The sequence below is a fragment of the Columba livia genome, chromosome 3 (assembly GCF_036013475.1).
Source record: "Columba livia isolate bColLiv1 breed racing homer chromosome 3, bColLiv1.pat.W.v2, whole genome shotgun sequence".
Taxonomy (NCBI): domain Eukaryota; kingdom Metazoa; phylum Chordata; class Aves; order Columbiformes; family Columbidae; genus Columba; species Columba livia.
The window spans coordinates 67,399,863-67,421,111 of NC_088604.1; the positions used below are offsets into that span (position 1 = coordinate 67,399,863).

At 40.8% G+C, this 21,249-nt stretch overlaps 1 protein-coding gene and 1 long non-coding RNA gene across 5 annotated transcripts in view; one reads left to right on the forward strand and one right to left on the reverse strand.

The window, feature by feature from the left end:
* The first annotated feature begins 1,076 nt into the window (after positions 1-1,076).
* LOC110362771 (uncharacterized) lies at positions 1,077-7,110 on the forward strand. 2 transcript variants are annotated; one of them, XR_010471432.1, is made up of 4 exons: positions 1,077-2,352; positions 2,458-2,518; positions 3,297-3,404; positions 4,732-7,110. It is a non-coding gene; the product is annotated as an uncharacterized LOC110362771 (long non-coding RNA). The 2 variants fall into 2 exon arrangements; XR_010471431.1 differs by lacking the exon at positions 4,732-7,110 and having other exon boundaries at positions 3,297-3,662.
* A 990-nt stretch (positions 7,111-8,100) lies between these two features.
* Positions 8,101-21,249, reverse strand: part of MTHFD1L (methylenetetrahydrofolate dehydrogenase (NADP+ dependent) 1 like) — a 152,938-nt gene continuing 139,789 nt past the window's right edge. For 2 of the 3 annotated variants that reach the window (XR_010471429.1, XM_065057433.1), the window contains 2 exons: positions 14,780-14,888; positions 8,101-11,065 (listed from right to left, as the gene is read on the reverse strand). Coding sequence is in view for 1 of the 3 variants with exons in the window: in XM_065057433.1 (XP_064913505.1) it covers positions 14,799-14,888 (90 nt within the window). In the remaining 2 variants the exon portion in view is untranslated. Of the gene's footprint in view, positions 11,066-14,779; positions 14,889-16,177; positions 16,312-21,249 lie in introns of all 3 variants that reach the window. The other variant, XR_010471430.1, reaches the window with a different exon arrangement.

The following is a 21,249-nucleotide window of genomic DNA, read 5'->3' on the forward strand; positions in this document are numbered from 1 at the left end:
AAGGATTAGTCTCTCTCCTCTGTCTCCATTTCTTTCTCTCCCACTGGCTCCCTGCTTTCATGAAATCTGTAGTAATTTGCTTGTCTGTCAATTTAGTGTTTAAGGACAGAGTCAATATTAGGGGATGGACAAACATGGAAAAATATCATGGTCACATAAAATCAATTTTCTTGAGAAAGAACAAATATAAAGCTAATGAGCTCACTTCTCTTTACTACTTAGTAAATTTTAGAACAATTTAGTATATGGAAATGCATATAAAGTGCAATGGAGGGTTATCAGTTTTACTTAACAGTATTTTAGAGCTGATCTGTGCTATCATACGTTGTTCATTTGAGTAAGATGGCTATTTCCAGTTCACATTTATACATGTGAAAGGCATGTGTGTGCGTATACAGATGCACATATACACCCACCTGGCAGTGATTATCAGTTGTGAAAACAATCACATGCTGCAGTCAGCAAGTCAAAGTTCAAGTAGAAGTTTTTTTGTAAACCTGGGGAAATCCTGCTTTGAATAACCAATGACTTGACCTTTGCCAGCTGTTAGTTTAGTCAGTATTAATTATCCAAAGAAGATTTAATTATGAGACTCTCAAGGCAAAGTATTTTGCATACTGAACAAGACCAGGGATTAAATGGAGATACTTTCCAAACGCCAAGGGAATTGGTAGCGGGATAAAGACTTCAGAGGAAAAGTGCATGACTGTGAGTAAATGGAAGTTTTCTTCCCTCCTCCTTGTTCCTCCTTGACAGGCTTGTGAGCCCTTAGTGATGCTTATCACAGGCCGGTGACCAGGCACCGCTGGTTTATTGAACAGGCTGCAAGCAATACCAAAATAACAGCACTATATTTGCAAAGTGGGCAGGTCATGAGTAGGTCCTGCTATGGAAACACCTTTGGAAGTACCTGCATGCCAGGTCATGGTATTTTGAGGTTGGAGCTGAATTTATAAGGCCTGATACCTGTTCCTGAAACACCATCCAGACTCCCAAGGTACTGTCTCCTGGGGTGCCTGTGAGATGCTTTCCTGGTGGCACAGATGACAGCCCTGTCCAGGCTGGGCTGAGGACAGTCAGCCTCCAGGTAAGTGCAGGCATATGTGGTGCTGTGGCTCATAGCATCACGGTGCCAGTCAGCACCTGATCAACAGCTGGGAGACCAAAACCTCTGTCCTACCACAGCTCTGGGCAGGACAGCTCTTCTCACCACATGGCCCAGCAGCTGGCAGCCCAGAAACCACATCTGGCCATCTCGAGCCAGCTGGGGTTCTCACTGCCAGCCCTCCTCCTGGTTGATATCTGTTGGGCCACCCAGGGCTGCAGGACATGCTGGTGACCACAGGCTGCTCCAGTGCCAGTGTAATGTCCTGTGACCTCAGGCTGGTAATGGCTGCTCCCCTGAAGCAGCAGTGAGCTGAGGAGATGTTGTGTGGTGGGAAGACGGGAAACTGTGGGACAAACAGCCACAAGGAGAATATAGTATTTCAGGTAAGAGATTTGTTGCAAGTATGACTTGAACCCTGGACTGACTGGAAATTTGTGGGAGACAGAAGCACACAAGGTAATGAGGTGAGTCCAAGGCCTATGAAAAAAAAAAAAGGAAAAAGAAAACTCTGTGCAATGGGGGCATTTTAGAAAAAAAAAAAAAAAAGATAATGCAAAAATTTGACAGTAAGAAGTAAATTTTCTGTCAGGAGCAATGCCAGGGTAGTGCAAAAAGCTGGGACCTCGCCGCCATGAGGAGCAGAGGAGTTTGGGCCACTCAGTGGGTCCCTTGTAGTGAATTGACAGCTCTGCCTATAGCCTTGTCCCCAGCTAAACCCCGGGGGAGAAGGGACTGCAGAAGGAGCAGAGACCGATGCCTCCATCCCAGGCTGGCTGCAGGCTCCAAGCTGCAGAATTACTTGAACTGTCACAGGGGGATGAACTGTGGCCAGGCACACCGTGGAGCAGCTGCTCCTGCGATGTGGCAGAGGTGTTCCGCTAGCTCTGCTTACTGATCAGGACTGAAGTGTTTGCATTTGGATAAATCTGTTGCATGGGATTTACTGAAAGCTTACAAAGAACAGATCAACCTTTCATCATCCCTGTGCAAACTTGAAGAGCTGTGGGCAGGGGTGAGGACCTGTGTGGGGGTAGAAAATACTTGCACCTGCCAGACCTTGGTTGTTCTAAAGAAACCTAGAACACCTGAGGGTTTAGGGGTGGAGTGGGAGCTGGTTCCTTCAGGTGGTTTTTTTTGCTTCTTTTTTTCATATTTGGTGGGTTGAGGTAAGAGACTAGATCAGCTCTCTTAGAGTCTGCAGGATGTTGCTTGGACTGTGGCAACCCATCTAAAAAAATGAGTAGGTCAGTGGTCTTAATGTTGTCCTTTTGAGAGGTGGTAGGGAAATAGCTGTAATGCTTCTGCGGTTCAAGGGAGTGACTGGAACATTCCTTGTGTTGATTCTGCAGCAAGCCTTTGGTTTTTTATCACTCCTCCAGAGAAATGAGCAAGCTCTCCTGTTGACAGCTGGTAAGTGGCTTCACAATGTGTGACCCAGCCTTGTCATATTCATCCCTAAATCTGTACATGAAAGTACAAATTTACTTATAGAACTTTTGCTTACTAGTAAGTAAATCTTTGAGCATGTGATGGAACATGAGGACATCCAGGGGTCCTTTCTATCCTGAATGGTTCTGTGTAAATAGAGTGATTAGTGGCAGCATCTTTACTAGATCTGAATGAATAGTATAGGTGAATATTTAAAATAATTCTAAAATGTTTTTATTAGAACAAATACAGATTTATAGTCTGCTGACTACATACTATAATTTTCCCCTGTATTGAAAATTTTTTTTTAAAATTATGAATTTATCTAGAGCTACCTGAATGTTAACATACTAGAGAATAGATCTGCAACATTGCATAGGCATCCAAAGGAGGAGATGGAGGGTATAGTCAATAACTTTTGTGTTTAGGTTTTTGTGTTACAAGTTCTATGTACTTCAGTAAGAACCATATTTGTCACAAACAGAGCTTGGAAAAATGTCTTTTTTATATAGATTTTTGGAAACATTTTTGTCTCTTTGGGGAACGTATAGGAGTGTGTCACTTATTAGCAATTGTATAACATTTAATTACATAACTGTAATTGAAGAATAATAGATAAAATACAATATTTGGTTAATTGATGTCCAGATGGAGGGGGAAAGCAAGGCATTTTGTAGCATTTGTGATATTTAGTTGGCATCTCCTTAGTGCACTAAGTACATTCCAGTGATTATATGAACCTTGATTTTATTTGCAACAGGCATCTGGATGTAAAACCAAGTGGTCCTTGCTGACTGTCAGTGATCATACTACTGATGTTCAGGAATTCCCCCTGCCCATGTGTCAGCTTAACGAGTACACATTTCTGGTACAACTTCATGGTTTCTACTTAGATGTGAAGAAAAATCCAACTGTAAATCTCATAATAGCTCCTATGCGGCTTAAAAAAACCAGATCTGCTGAGCCAATTCCTATTGGTGTCTGTATTTTATAAGTTCTGGTTGTCATGCATGCCTGCTGGGCACCGGCATTTAAACAAAGCATGTAGAGATCAAAATCTGTGCTTGATATTTTTTTTTCTTTTTTTTTTTTTTTGAGTTTAGCACTTAAATTTATAAATCTTGAGAGAGTGGTTTGTTTTTTAATCTGCTGTGTATGTCTCTCCACATAGTAAACATCCTATGTCTTCACATGATGGTGGGTGGTGGGGAGCAGGATTTGCCCTGTTTGTAGGGTGGCCTGACCAGTCCTGGGTCTTGGTGACACTGTAGTATGACAGGGGAATTCAGCAAACATCTGCAGTGAGGCAGTTCCAGTGCTGATGGTGTCTGAACGGTCCCCAGACACTGGTTTTGAGATCCAGGCAAGGCTTTCTTTAATCTTGCTGCAGGGAATGGCTGTAAATATTTCTGTAGCTGCTCAAGCTCAAGTCAAGTTGGTTAAGGCAATGTGAAATTCAAGGTTGAAAGGTGAAATGCTGCTAAATTTAAGAGATTCAAGTTCATGCGCATGAGTAAATGGTTGCTTGGATGGCTTCCATTTCTGACGCATTAAGTAAGGTATGGCTCATTCCAGTGTCTGTCTCCCTCCACAGCTGAGTACCAGAGTAATTTCACAGGAGTCTTCCCTAAACATGTTTTCCCAAGTATGCAAGCCTAATTACTCTTGTGCATCCAGCCTTGTATCTATAAATGTTTGGATATGGCTCTGTAGGTTCAGTTCATCATCCCTTATACAGGATTAAACAGTGTATTCTCCTGTGAGTTTGTTCCTACCACTTGTCTTCAGTGGAAAAACTCGAGCATTAGAGATGGTTTGAGTAAGAATCCATTCACAGATACACAGATGTATTCAACGGGATCCTGTCTTAGTGGGAGAGAGTGAGGTTTTGGTGCTGTGTGTTTGGGGTTTCTTGTTTTGGTTGTGTGGTGCTGGTTTGTTTTGGCTGTGTGGTGTGTATGGGTTTTTGTTTGGTTTGTGTTTATTTGTTTGTTTTTTGTGTGTGTGTCTCAGACCTTAAAAGGATGAAACTAGAGTACCAGCAGAAAAGCAGACAACTTTTTTCCACATGGATACTGTATTCTTTCCCCCAGCATGGTGCTGGGATGACAATGCTGTTGGTTCTTTCTGAAGGGTTTGCAAAACAAACCATCTGTCTTTTAAACAGCTCGTGACACTCAGTTTGATAATTGCAGGTTGTCTATACAGTTCCCAGACATGTTTAAATCATACGGTTGTACGGGGTGTAACTCTTCCAATTCTGCTTCCAAGCTGGCCTGCGGTTTGTTGCTGAGTAAATGAAGTCATGGGACAGAGTTGTCTGAATTTAGAGAAGGTGAGTTCTGCTGCAGTGACCCACCGCAGAGGAGGGACTCAATAAACACAGGAGTAGGGGCCTGATGCTTTCTCCCCAGTAATTGCTGCCACCCTGTTAATTCCATGCAGTTGCTATAGGTGATATCAGGTGCAAGCTCAACATAAGATCTTCCTCCTATCTCTGGGTATCCGATAGCCAACACTGCGAAGAAGAAACAGAATGCTGGCTATGAATTAAAGCATTGGCTCTGGGTCTTATCCAATACTGTGAACCTTCCAAATATATCCTTTCCTCAGAAGATATTTTTGGATTACTTTTTTTTTTAAATTGATGACATCTTTTGCTTGCCGTTCACCTCCTTCTACTGTTTCTTAGCACCATTTGATTAGATTGTGCTGATTTAGTGTCTCTCTTTAAAACCAAGTTAATATTAAAAGTAAGCTTTGATGCTTCTATGAGAGTATATTTTCCCTTTTCAGTAGGTTTTTGCAGATGAATGTAGGTCTTTTTGTTGTTTTTTGTTGTTGTGTTTTTGGTTTTTTTTTACATGATCTTTGTCAAAACTGTTGGTGGTAAGTTATACACAGCTCAGTTTAAAAGATTTTTTTCAAATGAGATGTAGTGAAATAATTTTTCAGACTCATCTTTATTTATGTTTCTTGCTTTCATGCAATTCTGTTCCAAAAGAGCAAATTTGACTCCTGTGCTTTGCTCCTTTATTTGCCATCATTGTTATTTCCCTTTTTTATTCTTTTTCACTTACCAGTTAGAAGCAAATAACTTGTATACTTGGTTATACTAATAAACCAGGGTCTAAAGCCTGTCTGACTTTTAGTAGTTCTAGAAGCAGAATTAGATCCTGGTTTCATTCTGGATGAATAACAAGTTTTTGCCAGACACTAATATCTGATACTGAGTTACAATGGCTGAAATACTAAACATAAGGAAAAAAAAAATCAGTAATGGAACTCATGTGAAGGGCTTGGTTCATTAAACTGCTACATTAGGTTAATGTCATAAAAAGCAGATCGGAGTTATGAGATGTTGGTTTTCTTGCTCTTCCCAAAAACCTTCCTCGGGGGAGTTCTCTTACCTCAAACACCTGAAAAAACAGGTTGGCAAATACAGATTTTTCTGACTGTAGTGGAAACACCAGGGTGATACAAGGTCCAGATGAGCTGGAGCTGGGTGGGAATATGTGTAACACCCAAGCTGGGGATGCAGCAAATACAGGGACGTTGTCTCCTTTCAGAGACTTCGGCTGACCAAAAGCTGAGCAGGAGCTGGTCTGTTGCCACATCAGACATGAGGGTTTCTTCTCCCCTCTCAGATTTCCCCTCGAGGCTTCTGGCAAAAATGAAACTGGGAGGAAACATCCTAGAACTCCTATAGTGGCATGTATAGAATATATAACAAATACAGCTGTAATTCAAGTTTTCTGGAGAATAAAGTGTGCATGTGGTAGGAACACACAGGTGCTGTGTTATATGGCAACTAATAGTGTCCTGAAAAGCTGAAAGTCTTTTCTGCAATTAAGGATCTAACTTTGACCAGATGTTGATAGTAATTGAGTTGCAATACCATGATGGGTATTGCACACTGGGAAACAACTTAGCTTTTAAAATGTCATAACTTTAAACCTTGATTTAGTGTATTGCATAAAAGTGAGCTCGCGTTGTATTTGATACACGCTCTTTCTGTTAGTACTCTGTGAATAAAAGCTTTTGCGGTGCCTATAGCATCAGTATTTCAGCCTTGGGTGCTTCCCCAGAGCTAACTTTTTCTACTAGCGTTGCAGTTCAGAACAGTTCACCTTGGGAGGCACCTGGAGATCACCCAATGCAGGGTTGCCTTAAAAGTTCTTTAAGGTCTTCTCTAGTTGAGCCTATGCTGGCATGTAGCAATCTAACTCTTGCCAATCATTACTCAAAGGTTTAAGTTAAAATGTTTACTTAGGAAGCAAATATTGAAGATTTTGCATAAAAACTGCATGCACAAATACCTATGCTTTCATGCTTGTGTATATGTAATATATTACACTCAAGTGCAGGAAAGTGCCTCATGGAGCAGGGAACTATTATCATGACCACACTTGTGGAAATATTTGCATTTAGCTTACTTTACATAAACACTCTGGCCTTAAGCCTACAGTGCAGGGTGAGATGGATAGTGCAGCAGTCCTGTTCTCAGGACAAATGCTTTAAGAGGCTTTCAGTGTTTCCATTTCAATTCTCTCAAGCAGGGGGTCCTAGCTTGGCCTAACAATTTTTCTCTGAAATATTTTCTAAAAAAAATGTTCTGTGAAACACTGCATGTTAAAAGGAATGAAACCAGTTGCCTTCCCTCCCCACCCCAATAATTCAGTGGATGAGAGAGCGTGTCTCACCTCCCATGCTTGCTCTGGCTGTGTGGCCATCAGCAAGGGAGACACAAGTCCCGCTGGAGCACAAACCCGGTGCTTGAGACCAGCTCCTGGCTGAAAATGGTGTAGAGAAGCTGAAAAGCTGTTTGGAAATCTAGTCATGAAAAGCATGTTAACTCAGTGCTAATCGAAATCATATGTTTGAGACTTCATTTAGCCATTTAGAAAACAGGAGCCATGTCTAGTATGTGCCTGAAATGCTCAGTTTCTCTCCCAACTCCTGCTTTCCCGTTTTATTTATTCCTACTCCCCGGATGCTTTCCTCTGTGTTATGGTCCAGTTGATTTAACAACCTATAGTTCCTGAAGCATTTGCATTGCTTATATTTAAATCCCCCCGAGAAGCTCACAGGTATATGTTCTTGTGGCTGATGCTGTTTCACATAAATCCAGCTGCTGCCTGAGAAGTGGAAAATGCCCAGCTGACCCTTGCATCTGATCCAGCCTTTCAGGCCAAGGACCAAAGGCAACAGCAAGGTATTTTGGGACCAGGACAGGATATTAGTCTGGTGTGTCCTTCCCTCCAAACACAAACCAACTTCAAAAGGACTGTACTGATGGAGAAGGTCCTGTGGACAACCTTCCTGTGCACAGCCACTTATGGTGACAGGCAGGAACCAAACATGCTGCAGCTCTGCCAGCAGCTCTGGTCACAGAGAGCCCCACACCTTCCTCACATCTGGCACCTGACCAGGACGTGGCTGAGCTGCCCTCCTTGGCGTAGGTGTCTTTAGCTGGAGACAGGGATGTGACAAGACTAAGTGGCTGAAGAGGGGAAAAAAAAGGTCACTAAACAGACAAGATGGTAGCTAAGGAGACAGCAATATTAAATAACGAAGGTAGTTTATTAATGAATTCAGGCTTGAGACAGGCATCATGTGCAAACTGAATATCAGCACACACACTTTGTTTTCATGTTCATGGCAACTGAAAATCTGGGATTTTGAATCTTAAAATGCAAACAAAGAAACCCATTGTATGTAGTCTGATGTATTTCAATGTCATTAGTTTTCTGTAGTTCAGCAGTAGCAATAACAAAGTATTCAGTCACTACAAAAAGCAGATCTTCTGATAATAAACAAGGGCATAGCTCTTAGTACGCTTTAGCAAACGCAGGGATAAGCCCGGCAATTCACTTTCTGAAGATGCCATTCTGCTGTGTTTCCAGGTTAGTCAGGGCAGAGGCAAAGGCAGGAATCCCGCACCTGCGATCACATCTGTGCAGCAACAAGTGACCCACCCAGCAATAAAAGTTACCTTAAAAAGATTTCATTTTAAACCCTTCTCAATGAAGGCATTTGGCCCGAGAACTAGGGTGGCCCAAGGGAATGTACTGTAGCAGTTTCCGCAGCCCAGCTGATGGCCAATAACTCGGTCCCTTTGGATCATGAGACAGAATCTGCAGGTCAGTGTGGATTATTTTTAACAAATCTTCAACTAAAATTAAAAATGAAGAACCAAAAATGTAATAGCTCAAGAGACTTCGCAGACAGTTAACTAGATGGGGGGAAAATGAGAGTCATTCCAGCTTTCCTTGAATTATTGAAGCTATCAAAACAATATAACAAATCCTGTGCACATGACAGTAGAAAAAAATTACAGGATGTTTGTCAGCTCTCAGCTAACTGATCTGGAATGGTGTTTTAGGGAGGCACTGGGTCAGATAAACAGTCCCAGAGTGCAAGGCCTGATGGGACAATATAGACTACAATTTAGAAAGTGTGTATCAGGCAGCAGTTTGAAATGACTTATAAAACCGGTTGCTCAGACATCTGTATCCCATATGGAAGCTTCACAGGTGATCAGCTAGTGCCACATTTAATATCCCACTTTGCATGGAGATATGTCCAACGCACCTGTGGGGCAGCCACAGTGACCACAAGTAAGGCATGGTTGTGGTTTTGCAAATTTCTCTGGGCAAGATGGAAGGAAAACCTTATTTATTTTTCTTGTAAGGTCTTTACTAGGAAAACTAAGGCTGGAAATCATATTTATTTTCTTCCAAAAGTCTTTGGATTTTTCTAGGCTCAGTGTTTTAGTAACATGGTTGTATTTTGGGGCAAAACTTAATAGAAAATATCAGAAATCCCCAGGAGCTGCAAGAGCCACACTTGAATCTTACTTTCTACTTGTCATGTTTGTCCTGCCCCAGTGTAATTAAAGCATCTATAGTCTAGACCATTATGAGCTCTATTGTTTAATCAGGCTAACGTATCAAATAACCCTGGTTTTTAACATTTTTCTTCACAGCAACCCCCACAGTGCTGGGGTACCACACTATGAATAGAACAGTTCTGAAATGCGGTCAGCAGACATTTCCGTGCTACTCCAGGGGAGGCACAGATAATTATTTTGATTGTCCCCAGTTTGCTCTTCTGTCCATAATTATAGTTTTGAGTTTATAAATAACGAACCATGATTTTAAAAACCAAAACAAAGCCCTCAATTACAACACAGCTCCTGAGATAATTAAGTCTCCAAATGTGGCTGCGGAGAAGGGAACCAAAACTACATTGCAGAAGCTCAAAACATACAGATGTGCGTAAGTGGAGCAAAGTGACAGGATGGAAAACGTCACCAGGAAAATAAACTCTCTCATCATTATTTCACTGCTTTTTACCTAAAAAAACAATGGCCTATTGTCTCCATCCAACCTATTGTTCTGTTGCGTTTTTTGTTATTGAAGGAACCAACAGTCAGTGAGAGTTTCCTGAGGAGCAGCAGCTTGAAAAGCTAAATGCTGCAGATTTAGGAAAAAATGGGCAAGGTAAATTACTGATGTAAATTAAAGAACACGCTTTAGGATTTAACTTGTTTGAATACTCCCTTCAAACAGAAAACATGCTCTAGTTTTACAAGTATGGCAGTTAAAACCTGCAAAGCAAAGCAGAACAAAGCTCTGCTGTGTTGCATCCTTGCTTGATGGACATTCCTTTGTTGTTCCTGGGCGTTGTATACTGCCAGGGCAGGACAAGAAAAGCTCTAGGTCGGGAGCCAGCACAGCAGGAGGCTTCATTAGTCATGAACAGCAGCAAAACGGCTTCAGAAGGAGCAGTGCCCTCACTGAACAACCAGCTTCACCACAACAAACGCAGAATCAGCTGGACAGCTTGTAACATCGCTTTGGATAGACAGAGACCTATGGATATGAGACAGCTATGTCTTAAGTGTTTCAAAATATCTTTGCCCAACAAGGAAACAAGTTGTGTATGAAAAACCTTGTACAAAATACATGCTCTGTTCTTTCTCTGCTTAATATCTTCCTTGCTTGAAGCTTGGCTGTTGCCCAAGTGCATCCACAGCAATGCCTGGTGATAACTCAAAAATGCGCAGTTAGTCTGTGTGTAGTTTCAGCTCCTGAATGCCTGGAGAGAAAGTGTATTATTTTTCAGAGAGAAATATACTTGATCACATAGTATAATCATGTCAATGTGAGTTTTTAGATGGCCAAGATAAGGCAAATACTTCTGTAAACTCCTTTGAGAAAAGAGGAAAACTCTAAAGTGAAAAATTCCTCACTTTTCAATGTCATTTTATCCACAAGCAACTCTAAGCCCAGCAGAGAGCTTTCTGCACTACAGCAAAAAACTTCTTTAGCTTGCCTTTTTTTTTTTTTTTTTTAACCTTGCAGCTATATTTCATTGTAAAAAATAGTTTGAAGAAAGAGTAAACTTTTGCTCTTTGGTCTATCTTGACATTCCTCCCGAGACACATAACAGGAATTTTTCACGTTCGTTTTTGTCTCCTACTTGCAGGAAACAGGAAAGTTGCAGTTCTTAATTTCCAGGCTTCTGAAATCAGAAAGATAAAGAATTTATATGTTAAAACAAGATATGTTTTCTTCCTTTAAAAAAAAAAAAAAAAATAGAAGCATCACAAGCTAAAAGCATTGTTTTAAAGACATTGGATATTTTGGCTTTAACTATAATAAACAAAAATGTTTAGTTATGCTGCGTGCATTTCCCATTTATTCTCTGTGTAACCATTCTAGGTGAGAAACAAAAATCTGTACTCATATACCAGTGTGATACAGACTTTAGACTGTACACTATTGCAGAAATCACTGTTGACTGAAACCCAGTACTGTGGAATGAAACCAAAAGAAGTTAGTTTTTTGTTTCATAGGATCAATTTTGTGGATGCAAAGGGAAAGGTCTTCAAGCACCTTCTATCCACATCTGAACAAATTAAGATGAAAACATCTAAAAATAGTTAGCAATTTTAGGATGTCAGTTTTGGTGTCCTCCCCTCATGGGCTTCTTTATGGCCATGACTATGCTCACAGTCAGAGCTCTGGGATTCCTCTCACATCCAGAAAAACTCTGAGGGTGGCAAAATATCTGTGCCATGTATTACAATTGTTCTGATGCTTTGCCAATGTTGAAGAGGAGACAAGTGCAAGAATATATCTGCAACTGTGGACAGCCATGGCCTTACTAAGTCACAACCAAGGGAAGGAAACAACCAACCCCGTCATCAATCCAGGTACCCAAAGCCAAACTGGCACAGTAAGAGCAGGCGCCTGCTGCCAATAATTAAATTAGAGGGATCCTTAGAGCTCACAAGGGTCCTTAACAGACTTTACTTTTGCAGAGTAGGTCAGGTTCATAAATTCCCCTCACTGTGGAAATATATATATGTATATATATTTATTATTACTTTTTTAAAAATTTATTTCTTCCTACTGGCAGACTTGTGTCCATGTGAGTCTTATTATGACTGGTGCAATCTGCAGACAGCTCCTAAGAAAACAAATGCAACTTTCTTAATGTATGGGCTGCAAGTATAATTTAAATAGGGTAGTGGCCAGTGATGAAGAAATAGTCAGATTCCTTTGTGTTTATTTCCAGGTATTAATGTTACACAAAGACTGTAATATTGTGTGTTCCATTTATTAGCTATTTGCCAACAGAAAAAAAACCTGAGCTGGGATTCTTGACGAAGTTTTTGCCTGTATGACTACTTAGAGTATATTCTAATGACCAGTACTCTGCAAACTTTAGTGAGAACTATAATCTGCTTCATTAACATAGTGAAGTGGTGGGGAAAAGAAATCAGAGAGGCTGATGACATCCAATGTTTCAGTTCAGTCAGAGCCCCACACAGCTACCCTAGCAGCAGGAGCTTTTGACTGTATCTCTTTCACAAGTCTCGTGAGGCTACGCATGGCAGAGTACGATATAAACTGCACAATAAAACAACTGTTCTCAGCTCTGCATGCATGTTTATAATGAAACATCTGCAGCTCTTCCACAAATCTCTAAATATTTTTCAATTATCACATCTTAGAGATTTGAATCAGTCCTAATGAGTGGCACAACATCATATTACTAGTAATTTTAGATTGTACATTAAAACTCTAAGAAATGAACTCAAATCAAACAGAAAAAAACCCACCTTGATCTGCCATCACAGGAAAAAACCCACAAGTACCTCAAAGTGTACTATCAGCTACAGTGCCGATGCACTTTAGTGGATGTGTGAAAGCAAAGAATAATACTATACTCCTCTACAGAAACTTGGAAGTCAAGATTATCTGGAAATAGTGTTTCTCTCTTTGTCCAAAATTACAAATGTAGAAATCTACCACATGAGTGGGATGGATTTTAGAGCTAATGAACACTGACTACCTTGTGTGGTGCTCACTGGGTATTACAATACTCTCAAGGCATTTATTTAGACTGTTAGAGGTAGGAACACAGGTGAGTATTTGCATATGTTGGTGAAAAATATATATGATCAAGCTGTTTTTTTCTTTAAAAGGCTTAAACTTATCGAATCATTCATCTGCTTGATGCCACCAATACCTACATAACGAAAATATAATAATTTATTAATATTTTGATATACACACTATTTCCTACCTGACTATTGTGTTTTTGTGCCTTTGTCAGCATTTGCTTTTACATCTGAGAAAACACCATCACTGACTAAAAGCCAAGTTTAACATTTTCATTTCATGCACAACTTCAAATGAAAGGCTTTCATAGTAGGAATGGAGTATTTCAAGCTGCTTAATTATTGTTGTTCTTCAAAATTCACCAGTGCATGGTTTGGATGGATTTGTGTAAGACTGGGCAGTAAACACCTCATTAAGCAGGCTACGTGAATCTGCACATAGATTTTACATTAGGATTACACAGTCATTTCAAATTATTTAGAAGTAATTACATGACTGATGCCTGATGAATCAATATGTATGCATGAAACCACCTGAAATATAATGCATATCAGTAACAAAAATGGGATATATGCCAAGAAGTGGTATGCATAACACTATCCAGCAACAGAATAATCAGTGATGGTTTGCATATAAGCTAGTAATTATCTGTACACACTGGTTAACTTTCAAGCTAACTGCTCTTTACTTGACTGGTATGCATGTAATAGCAGAATCTGCTCTCACCAGGTGTTATGTGAGTGCTGTCACGTTCGAGTACAGGCAAGTGAACAGTTAATTTGTCCTGAACAGTGATCTCGCTGGGCTGTGTAAAATATTCCCCCCCTCCACACAATTTGTCAAAACACAGAAACAGCAAATGAGAGCTGGTTCTCTCAAACCGGAGTATGTGAGGATTGCTAGAGCAGGGCTCAAGCGCCCAGGCACGTCCACCTAAAGCTGTGGCTGCTCTGGGGTCCCATCGCAGTCCTATTAGCTCATAGTAACATTATTTTTCTGTGTCAAAGTAACTGTTTTCCCCTCCAGAGTGATTTATTGGGGGAAGGGAGTGAGTTAAGTGATGAGAGGAGAGAGTCCCATCACAGATGCACATGGTTTGTCTCAGTCACTGTTACATCCTCTCCTACTGCACTTACTATGTTAAAGGGTTAAAGTGGAGTAGCATGGAATATTTTCATAACAACTTGGATTATTAAGTGAGGAACTTGCGCTACACAAAATTAAAGCAGGACGCCAAGTAGATTTAAGTGCTTAGAGAAGGGGAGGAGTTGGTGGGGGAACTGCAACCTTACAGGAAAATGGAGAGAACCCAACATGAAAAACAGGCTACGAGGACAGATTTGTGTTCCTGAAATGCTTATTACCATTTGAGAGAGATGACAGCAAACAGGACAAAACTAAACAAAACATGAAAAGACAAAACAAAGCTTATGAACAAGCTGAGAAACATTTCCCCTGATATCTAGGTAATGACAGAAACACACTGCCACACGAGAATAGTATCAAAGATGAACTAGATCATTTCTTTTGAAGCAAGTAACATGACATGGTTTCTTCAGAGTGACTTTTTCCACAGCCAGGAGTGGTACAACTGCAGAGCCAGCTCCTCCTCATGCCAAAATGACAGAGCCAGGAACTCCAAAAGGCACTACCAGTGTGCACCACCAGTGATGACGTACACATTATGAAATATTCCCCCCAAATTGTGTGAAGATCTCAGTGAAACTAGGGCCTAGATAAACTCCTGATAATCTTTTTGATATAAATACTAGAGACAAACATCCTCCTCCAAGCTGGAACAGGAAAACAAAGGCTGTTGACTGACCTGAATTTGGATGTCACTCTCAAAATAATCCTTTCACTTGCTCTGTGACGGGGTCAAGGTCAATGTCATAGAAGCACGGCCTCGTGGGCAGTCCTGGCATGGTGCTCATCTGTGGGAACAATAAAATGAAGTTATACTCTTGCACCTGTAAGCAGATAATCACTCGACCCATGTAAACGTTACATTAAGAGGAAAAAGGCTGGATTATTCATCATGGACTCAATCACAGATTTCTTTTTCAAAAATTTTTTTGTTTCTGTTAAAAATGTCAAGCTTGGTACTTTTTAAATTAATTTTTAAGAGTATGCTTCTAAAAGACAGGAAAGAGAAAAGAAAAGCCACAAAATACAGGTTAGCACAGCAATTTAAGAATAAGATCCTCAACAAAACGTAGACATTTTGGGACTTATTTGTTCCTCAGAATATTTATCCAGAACATTTATCCATTTATATCTACTGGGAAAAATCACGCAGCAAAGAGTAAGAACATAATTGCCCTAATTCACCTGGTGATGTGAAAGTGTTGAACTCAGACCTATCCCACAGAAAACCAGAATATAGGAGTAGAATTAATCACAATACTTTTATGACTGATGACTTAAAGTAAGGAACAAATTGAAACAGTTGAACTAAACATACGTGGATTACAGTTGAATCCTAATTTAGCAGATAGATACAAAGCTAAAGGAACCCAATTATCTCAAACTATGCATAATTAAGATCCTGATTTAGCATAAGACACCAACATCTGCATACTTTTAAACATGTAAATAGTTTCGTGGACTTAAATTATATCGTTAACTACAGCTCTGCTCAGGCCACTTATACTAGTATTTACAACAGGCATTTTCGCAGCAATTAAAGACACATGGCTGATGTGGAAACCTTGAGGTGCTGGTCCATGATAGCTTAAGCTATTTTAAATCAGAGGTAGCGCAGCTTCTCACCTCCTGTGCCTCAGGACTCCCTGCTTCTCCCTTGTGAAGGAGATGTCTGGAAAGCAGGTTCAGCAGAAAAATGCTATTTTCCATCTGCTTCATCTTCTCCTCTTTCAGCACCTTGACCCAGGAGGGGCTTCCCCAGCCCCAGCACAGGGTAAATGTTGTGATTGTGGGGTGGCTTTAAGGCAGGACCAGTTTGGATCAACTTGAATCACTTTGTGTTCACACCCTAAGTCTTCCTGGGATAACAGTTAGAAATCCTGAATATCTCATCATACTTCCACTAATTCAAGGCTCTCTGAAAATAGCATTTGGGCTTAAGGATTCCAAAACCCCTTTCAGTATCTTAACCTCAGAGGTGAAGGATGGCCCTGCTGTATCAGGCTCTACATTCATACCCAAAAAATTAAAGATATGACAGCCTCTGGAAACAAACCTGCAGTTCAACTTAGCTCACCTGTTTGTTGGCTAAGAGTCTTTAGGCAATAACATGTATTTAATAGATGCCAGATTTTGAGGAATAAAATTTTAGCTGGGGCAAGTCAGCAGAGATCATTAAAATTGGTGGTTAATCTGACCCCAGGAGGTAACCTGTGTAGGAAAAAAAAAGAATCACACTGGCTCGAGTACCAGAAACACTGCAAACAGAATGACCTAAGAAAAGATCAGATTAGGGTATGTTTTCGTGATGTGAGCTGAAACCTGTTGCTGAAAAGGGATCATTTCACCTTGTGAGCCCCTGGGATGATTCCCCCTTGGAGCTGGCTCTGGCACTCATCTTACTGCAACCAACCTCATTCAACACACTGAATTGATGAGAAGATACATTTTTATGGTCAGGGTTGGTCAGCTGATGAATTAAATCAGCTTACTGCATGACCAGATCAGCACCAGGCCACTGGCTGCAGGGGAGCAGCCCGAGCACGCCGTGGCCAGCCATCACCTCCCAGCAGGGCCGGGCACCATTCTCCTCCATCCTCCCTAATTCCTCAAGAAGCACAGCTCAGCTATGGTGCTTTCTCTGGCCAAAGGCAAGCTCTAACAGGCTAATTGGCCTCGAGAGAGGAAAAATCCATCATCACCACCACCCAGCTCCAGAGAGCCAGATTTACAGCCCCCCTCAGGCTGGAGCAGGCTGTATTTCTTTATAAGTCAACTTGTTCTGTTCTTTCGGTGATTGAGTTAGCATCTCCCTTACGCTTCAGCTTTGCTCCAAACACTTATGTAATGTTTGTTTCCATCGTGGGAATACAAGCAAACAGTAAGACCTCTCCACCACAGTCCCATTTACTCTGGAGAGCTCAGCTGCTGTCCCAGAAGTCAATCCCACATTGGGAAGGGGGAAAGGATCCGGGAGTGCTCAGTAGTGGTGCAGCCATCATCTCACTTGAGATTTAGCTCTAAGAAAAGCAATGCAACAAGCTCTTCTAGTGGACTCAGTCTATTTCCTCTGGTTTAAAATATAGTCCTTCCTGATCCTTTGTTATTGCATGCAGTAAGATTAAAAGACAAAACTGTCAGTTTGCATCGACCAAACCCTGCCACTGATTGCATGACATCATTCTATTGGCTGACATATTGCCTTGGCATCTTTGCTAAGTACTAAAACACCTTGTTACTATTATTCTTTATCCGTTGGCCACACTGGTTGGACTACTACATCATTAGGGTTGCTGAATTATTTTCAGTCTCAGATTCATCCCAGTTTATGAGTTAATGCCTGTCAAGAAACTGCCTTAATGAGTTACATTTCACTGGGAGGGGAATGAACAAATTGCCAAAGACAACTTTCTGGTTACTCTGTGTATAGCAGTTCTACATCTGGAAGTCAAGCCACAAATTCCAGGTTCCCTTATTACTATTATTATTTTTAATTTTCATATGTACAGGATTGGCCAGTCTTTCTTTTCTGTGTATAATAAAAACAAGAATCAGTTTAGGGGAGCATTTACTTTTTTTTTTTTTTTTTTTTTTTTAAAAAAAGAAATGTTAAAAAAAGTCCTACATCCTACATGTGTGTTTTGGTGTGGCTTTTTGCCTTTTCTTTTTTTTTTTAGTAGGCTCAGTCCTACACTGGTGTAACTCCACTGTGTTAACTAATGGAAATCTATTACATCTATAAAACGTGAATATCAAACCAGTTTATTGTCAATTCAGGGAATGCAACTATTCTCATATTGAAAATTTAAGTCAACAGAAGGGAATTAGTTCATCTGAATTAAAATTACTGCTGCGTGAAATGAAGTACAAGGCAAAAATACCACAGATTAAAAACTTTGGGACAAATACCTATGTGAATTACAGAGCTAAAATAAAACACATCCTGTCATTTTGCCCATGGCTCAGACTTCCAAACAGGCAAAACCATGTAGATTTACGATCATTTCTCTCCACTCTCATTATTTGGACGCACAGGGGTAACGTGCAGCAGAATCTATTCCTTTTTCATTACTTCAAGGTCAATATAAGGAGACAGCTGGCTGGCTGAGGAGATTACTACCAATTATTCCCTGGCCAGTCCTCCATTTCTTTCCTGCGGCCAAGAAGAAGTAGGGAAAAGAGGCCTCAGTCACTTTGAGACTGAATCAAGGCATCAGCTGACTGGCCTTTCACATGGCTGTGGGCTCAGAATGACTCTCTTCTCTCTGCTTCCCAGGATGCTGAAGGAGTTCCCAGGCTGGTCTTATCCCCAGCAGGCATGACCCAGAAGCATCCCCCTCCCTGCCTTAATTAACCAGAGCCTAGATTTTTGTGCACGGGGAGGACGCTCACCTGCCCCTCGCCTGCAGCACAAACCCGACCTGTGCAGGGGCTGGCAGGTTGCTGTCACCCTCTCCAAGGCTTTCTGAGATAACTTACTAAAATTACCTAATTCCTAAAACTTGAAAAAAGGGGAACGAACAATGAAAGAGAAAATATGCCTAAAACATAACTCACACTGGTAATTAGCAGGTATGTACAACATGAAAAAAACCACAGAAATTTACAGTCATACAGCAGCTTGCCAGGCATCTCATACAATATACTCCCTCTATATACTGCACAACTCTCCACCCTAATATAATGGCACTTGGGTTATCGATTGGCAGCTATGCAACACCACACAGCGTGGTTATGAGGAAAGAGAAGAAGCAGCAGTGAACGACAGCACATTATCCACTTAAGACCACAAACTCAGTTTAGGTAGCCAAAATAATCAGTACTTAATTTGACCAAAACTGTTGGACTAGATAATCCTTATGATCCCTTCCAACCTGGTTTTCTGTGAGTCTATGACTCTATCATACTGCTCTTGGGAGAAGGAATATATAAGGCATAAACTTTGCACCTTAAGATTGAATGCAATTCATATGAATGTTTTATGCAGGGAAAAAAAAAAAAAAAGTTGTATAAAGAATTCATCCAGCTGCTGCCTACAATACATCATTCAGGAATTAATAAGACCCAGTTTTGCAGAAAATCACTGGAATTAACCATTTTCTTCACAAACTGTAAAACTGTCTACATATCCACAAGAGGAAATCAACTGCAGAAAGACTGTGAAAAATACAATGATTATTTATTGCTATGGCACTCTTATGTTTAGGAGGCAAAAGCAGCAATTCTTACAGTCAGCTATCCTGAGGATCATTTATGCTCCTGGAAATGCACAACTGATGGAACATAAAATACGATTTTAATTAAGAAAGCATGAAGGCCACTGTTATTTATACTAGGCATTTATGGTCTTCCAGAAGTTTACTTAACATGACTAAATAAAAAACCCCCACAACATAAGAAGCTTCCTTACAAAAGGAGGATGCCAGTTATTTTTTTAAGGAAGCTGTGTGCAAGTGCTGTTCCACATCCTCTCCAAGAACACATCCACTGTCACTGGAAGAGTGACTAAGTAGAGCTTCAACAGAGTTTCATTTAAACTACAGTTACATGTTGACTTGTAATCTTCATTGGCCATAAGATCTGCAAAACAGTTGCACAGTCAAGCACTAAGACTCTGCTAGCCAGGTTTTTATGGTCCCAAGAGGAACTATTCTGCTTAGCTTCCTTTTTTATCATACAAATGCCTATCAGTGGTTTACATATCCTGTCTTTTACTTCAAGTGTGTATCCATCCATGTATATGTATGTGTATATGTATATCATAGATATATATGAAAAACCCTTCCAGGACCTGAGATCCCCTTAACTGGGTTAGCACAATGGCATGATTTGCAAAACAGATGGTCCTGAGGATGACATCCAAGTCATGTTTAGTGTCTTTTTCACCTGTAAGACAAGATGTGTCTGTTTTACAGGCATAGCATGGTTTCTAAATAGAGAAAGAGAACGAGAGGAATCTGTACTTACACAAAGTAGGGAAAACAGATGACTAGAAGACATAAAAAAAAGAAAATCGGCAAACAGCTTATTGAGGAAACCTCTCTATTCTGTGGCTTATGGAGTTAATGTTGCATCTGGCAAGAAATACAAGTAATTCACATTATCTAATTGTATCCTTTTGATAATTAAACAAGTTAAGACAACCCACAACCATTTAAAACTTGAAATACTGCAGAAAACAGATGTTGTTTCTCAAGAGAATCCAGCACACACATGACTGCGGATAACTCCTCAATAAAATCTGACAGGGGGAATTGCAAAACCCATACTCCCTCAGCAAGAAACAATACAAGAGGAAACTCAAGAACAGCACTATAAACCTGCATGCATTGTGTTAAATGTGCCAGAATGCGCTGGAATCCTGAGGCACGGCACGAAGGAGCTACGCTTCATGGTTTCAGTAACATTTCCTAGTGTGAGTTAGAGCTCTGAAAGACAGATCCACTAGCAGAAATTTGCTCCCCTGCAGTGCATCTGCCAGTCTCAGTGCATGAGAAGCTGAGAGGAAAAGCTTTCTTCCCTTCTTCTGAAGAAATCCCTCCAGGTCTCCAACCTTTGCCTGTCTTTAGGCACTCTTTATCTCCAGCATCACGTTACTCCCACTGACACCGGTGGTGTTGGCCATGCACTGGAAGGCGGCACCAGGGGAACTGCAGCCCATAAGGGGGTGGGAGACATGACCAGACACCTCACTGCACGGCATGACTAGAGGAGCGAGTGCAGATCTTATTACTGGATGCCGTAAGGTCCCTGCACTCTCCCTTTTAAATCTATACTTGGAAATTTTTCATGCGGCTATCCACACAATGAGGGTAACGGGTAGGACTGCAGCACTCTGAAGCATGTGGCTGTGCCAACACCTCCAGTGAGCGGTCACTTAATTCATCTTCAAACTGAACTGTCCTACACTGTACAAAGGCTCTCAGTGTGCACTGAAGAGGGAAGCCAGTGCACAAAAGTTAAGCAGCATATCCTAAGTATCTCCAGGGTCAGCTCGTAGTTTGTTCCACAGAACCAGAAATTTCCCCACTCTGAGGAGCTGCACAGCTCCATCGCTTCAGAGGCAGCTCATGTTTTGAATTACAGAAAAAAAAAAAAGTACATGAAAATGGCAGAAAAGGATCATTAAGAGAACAGTATTGTCTGTCT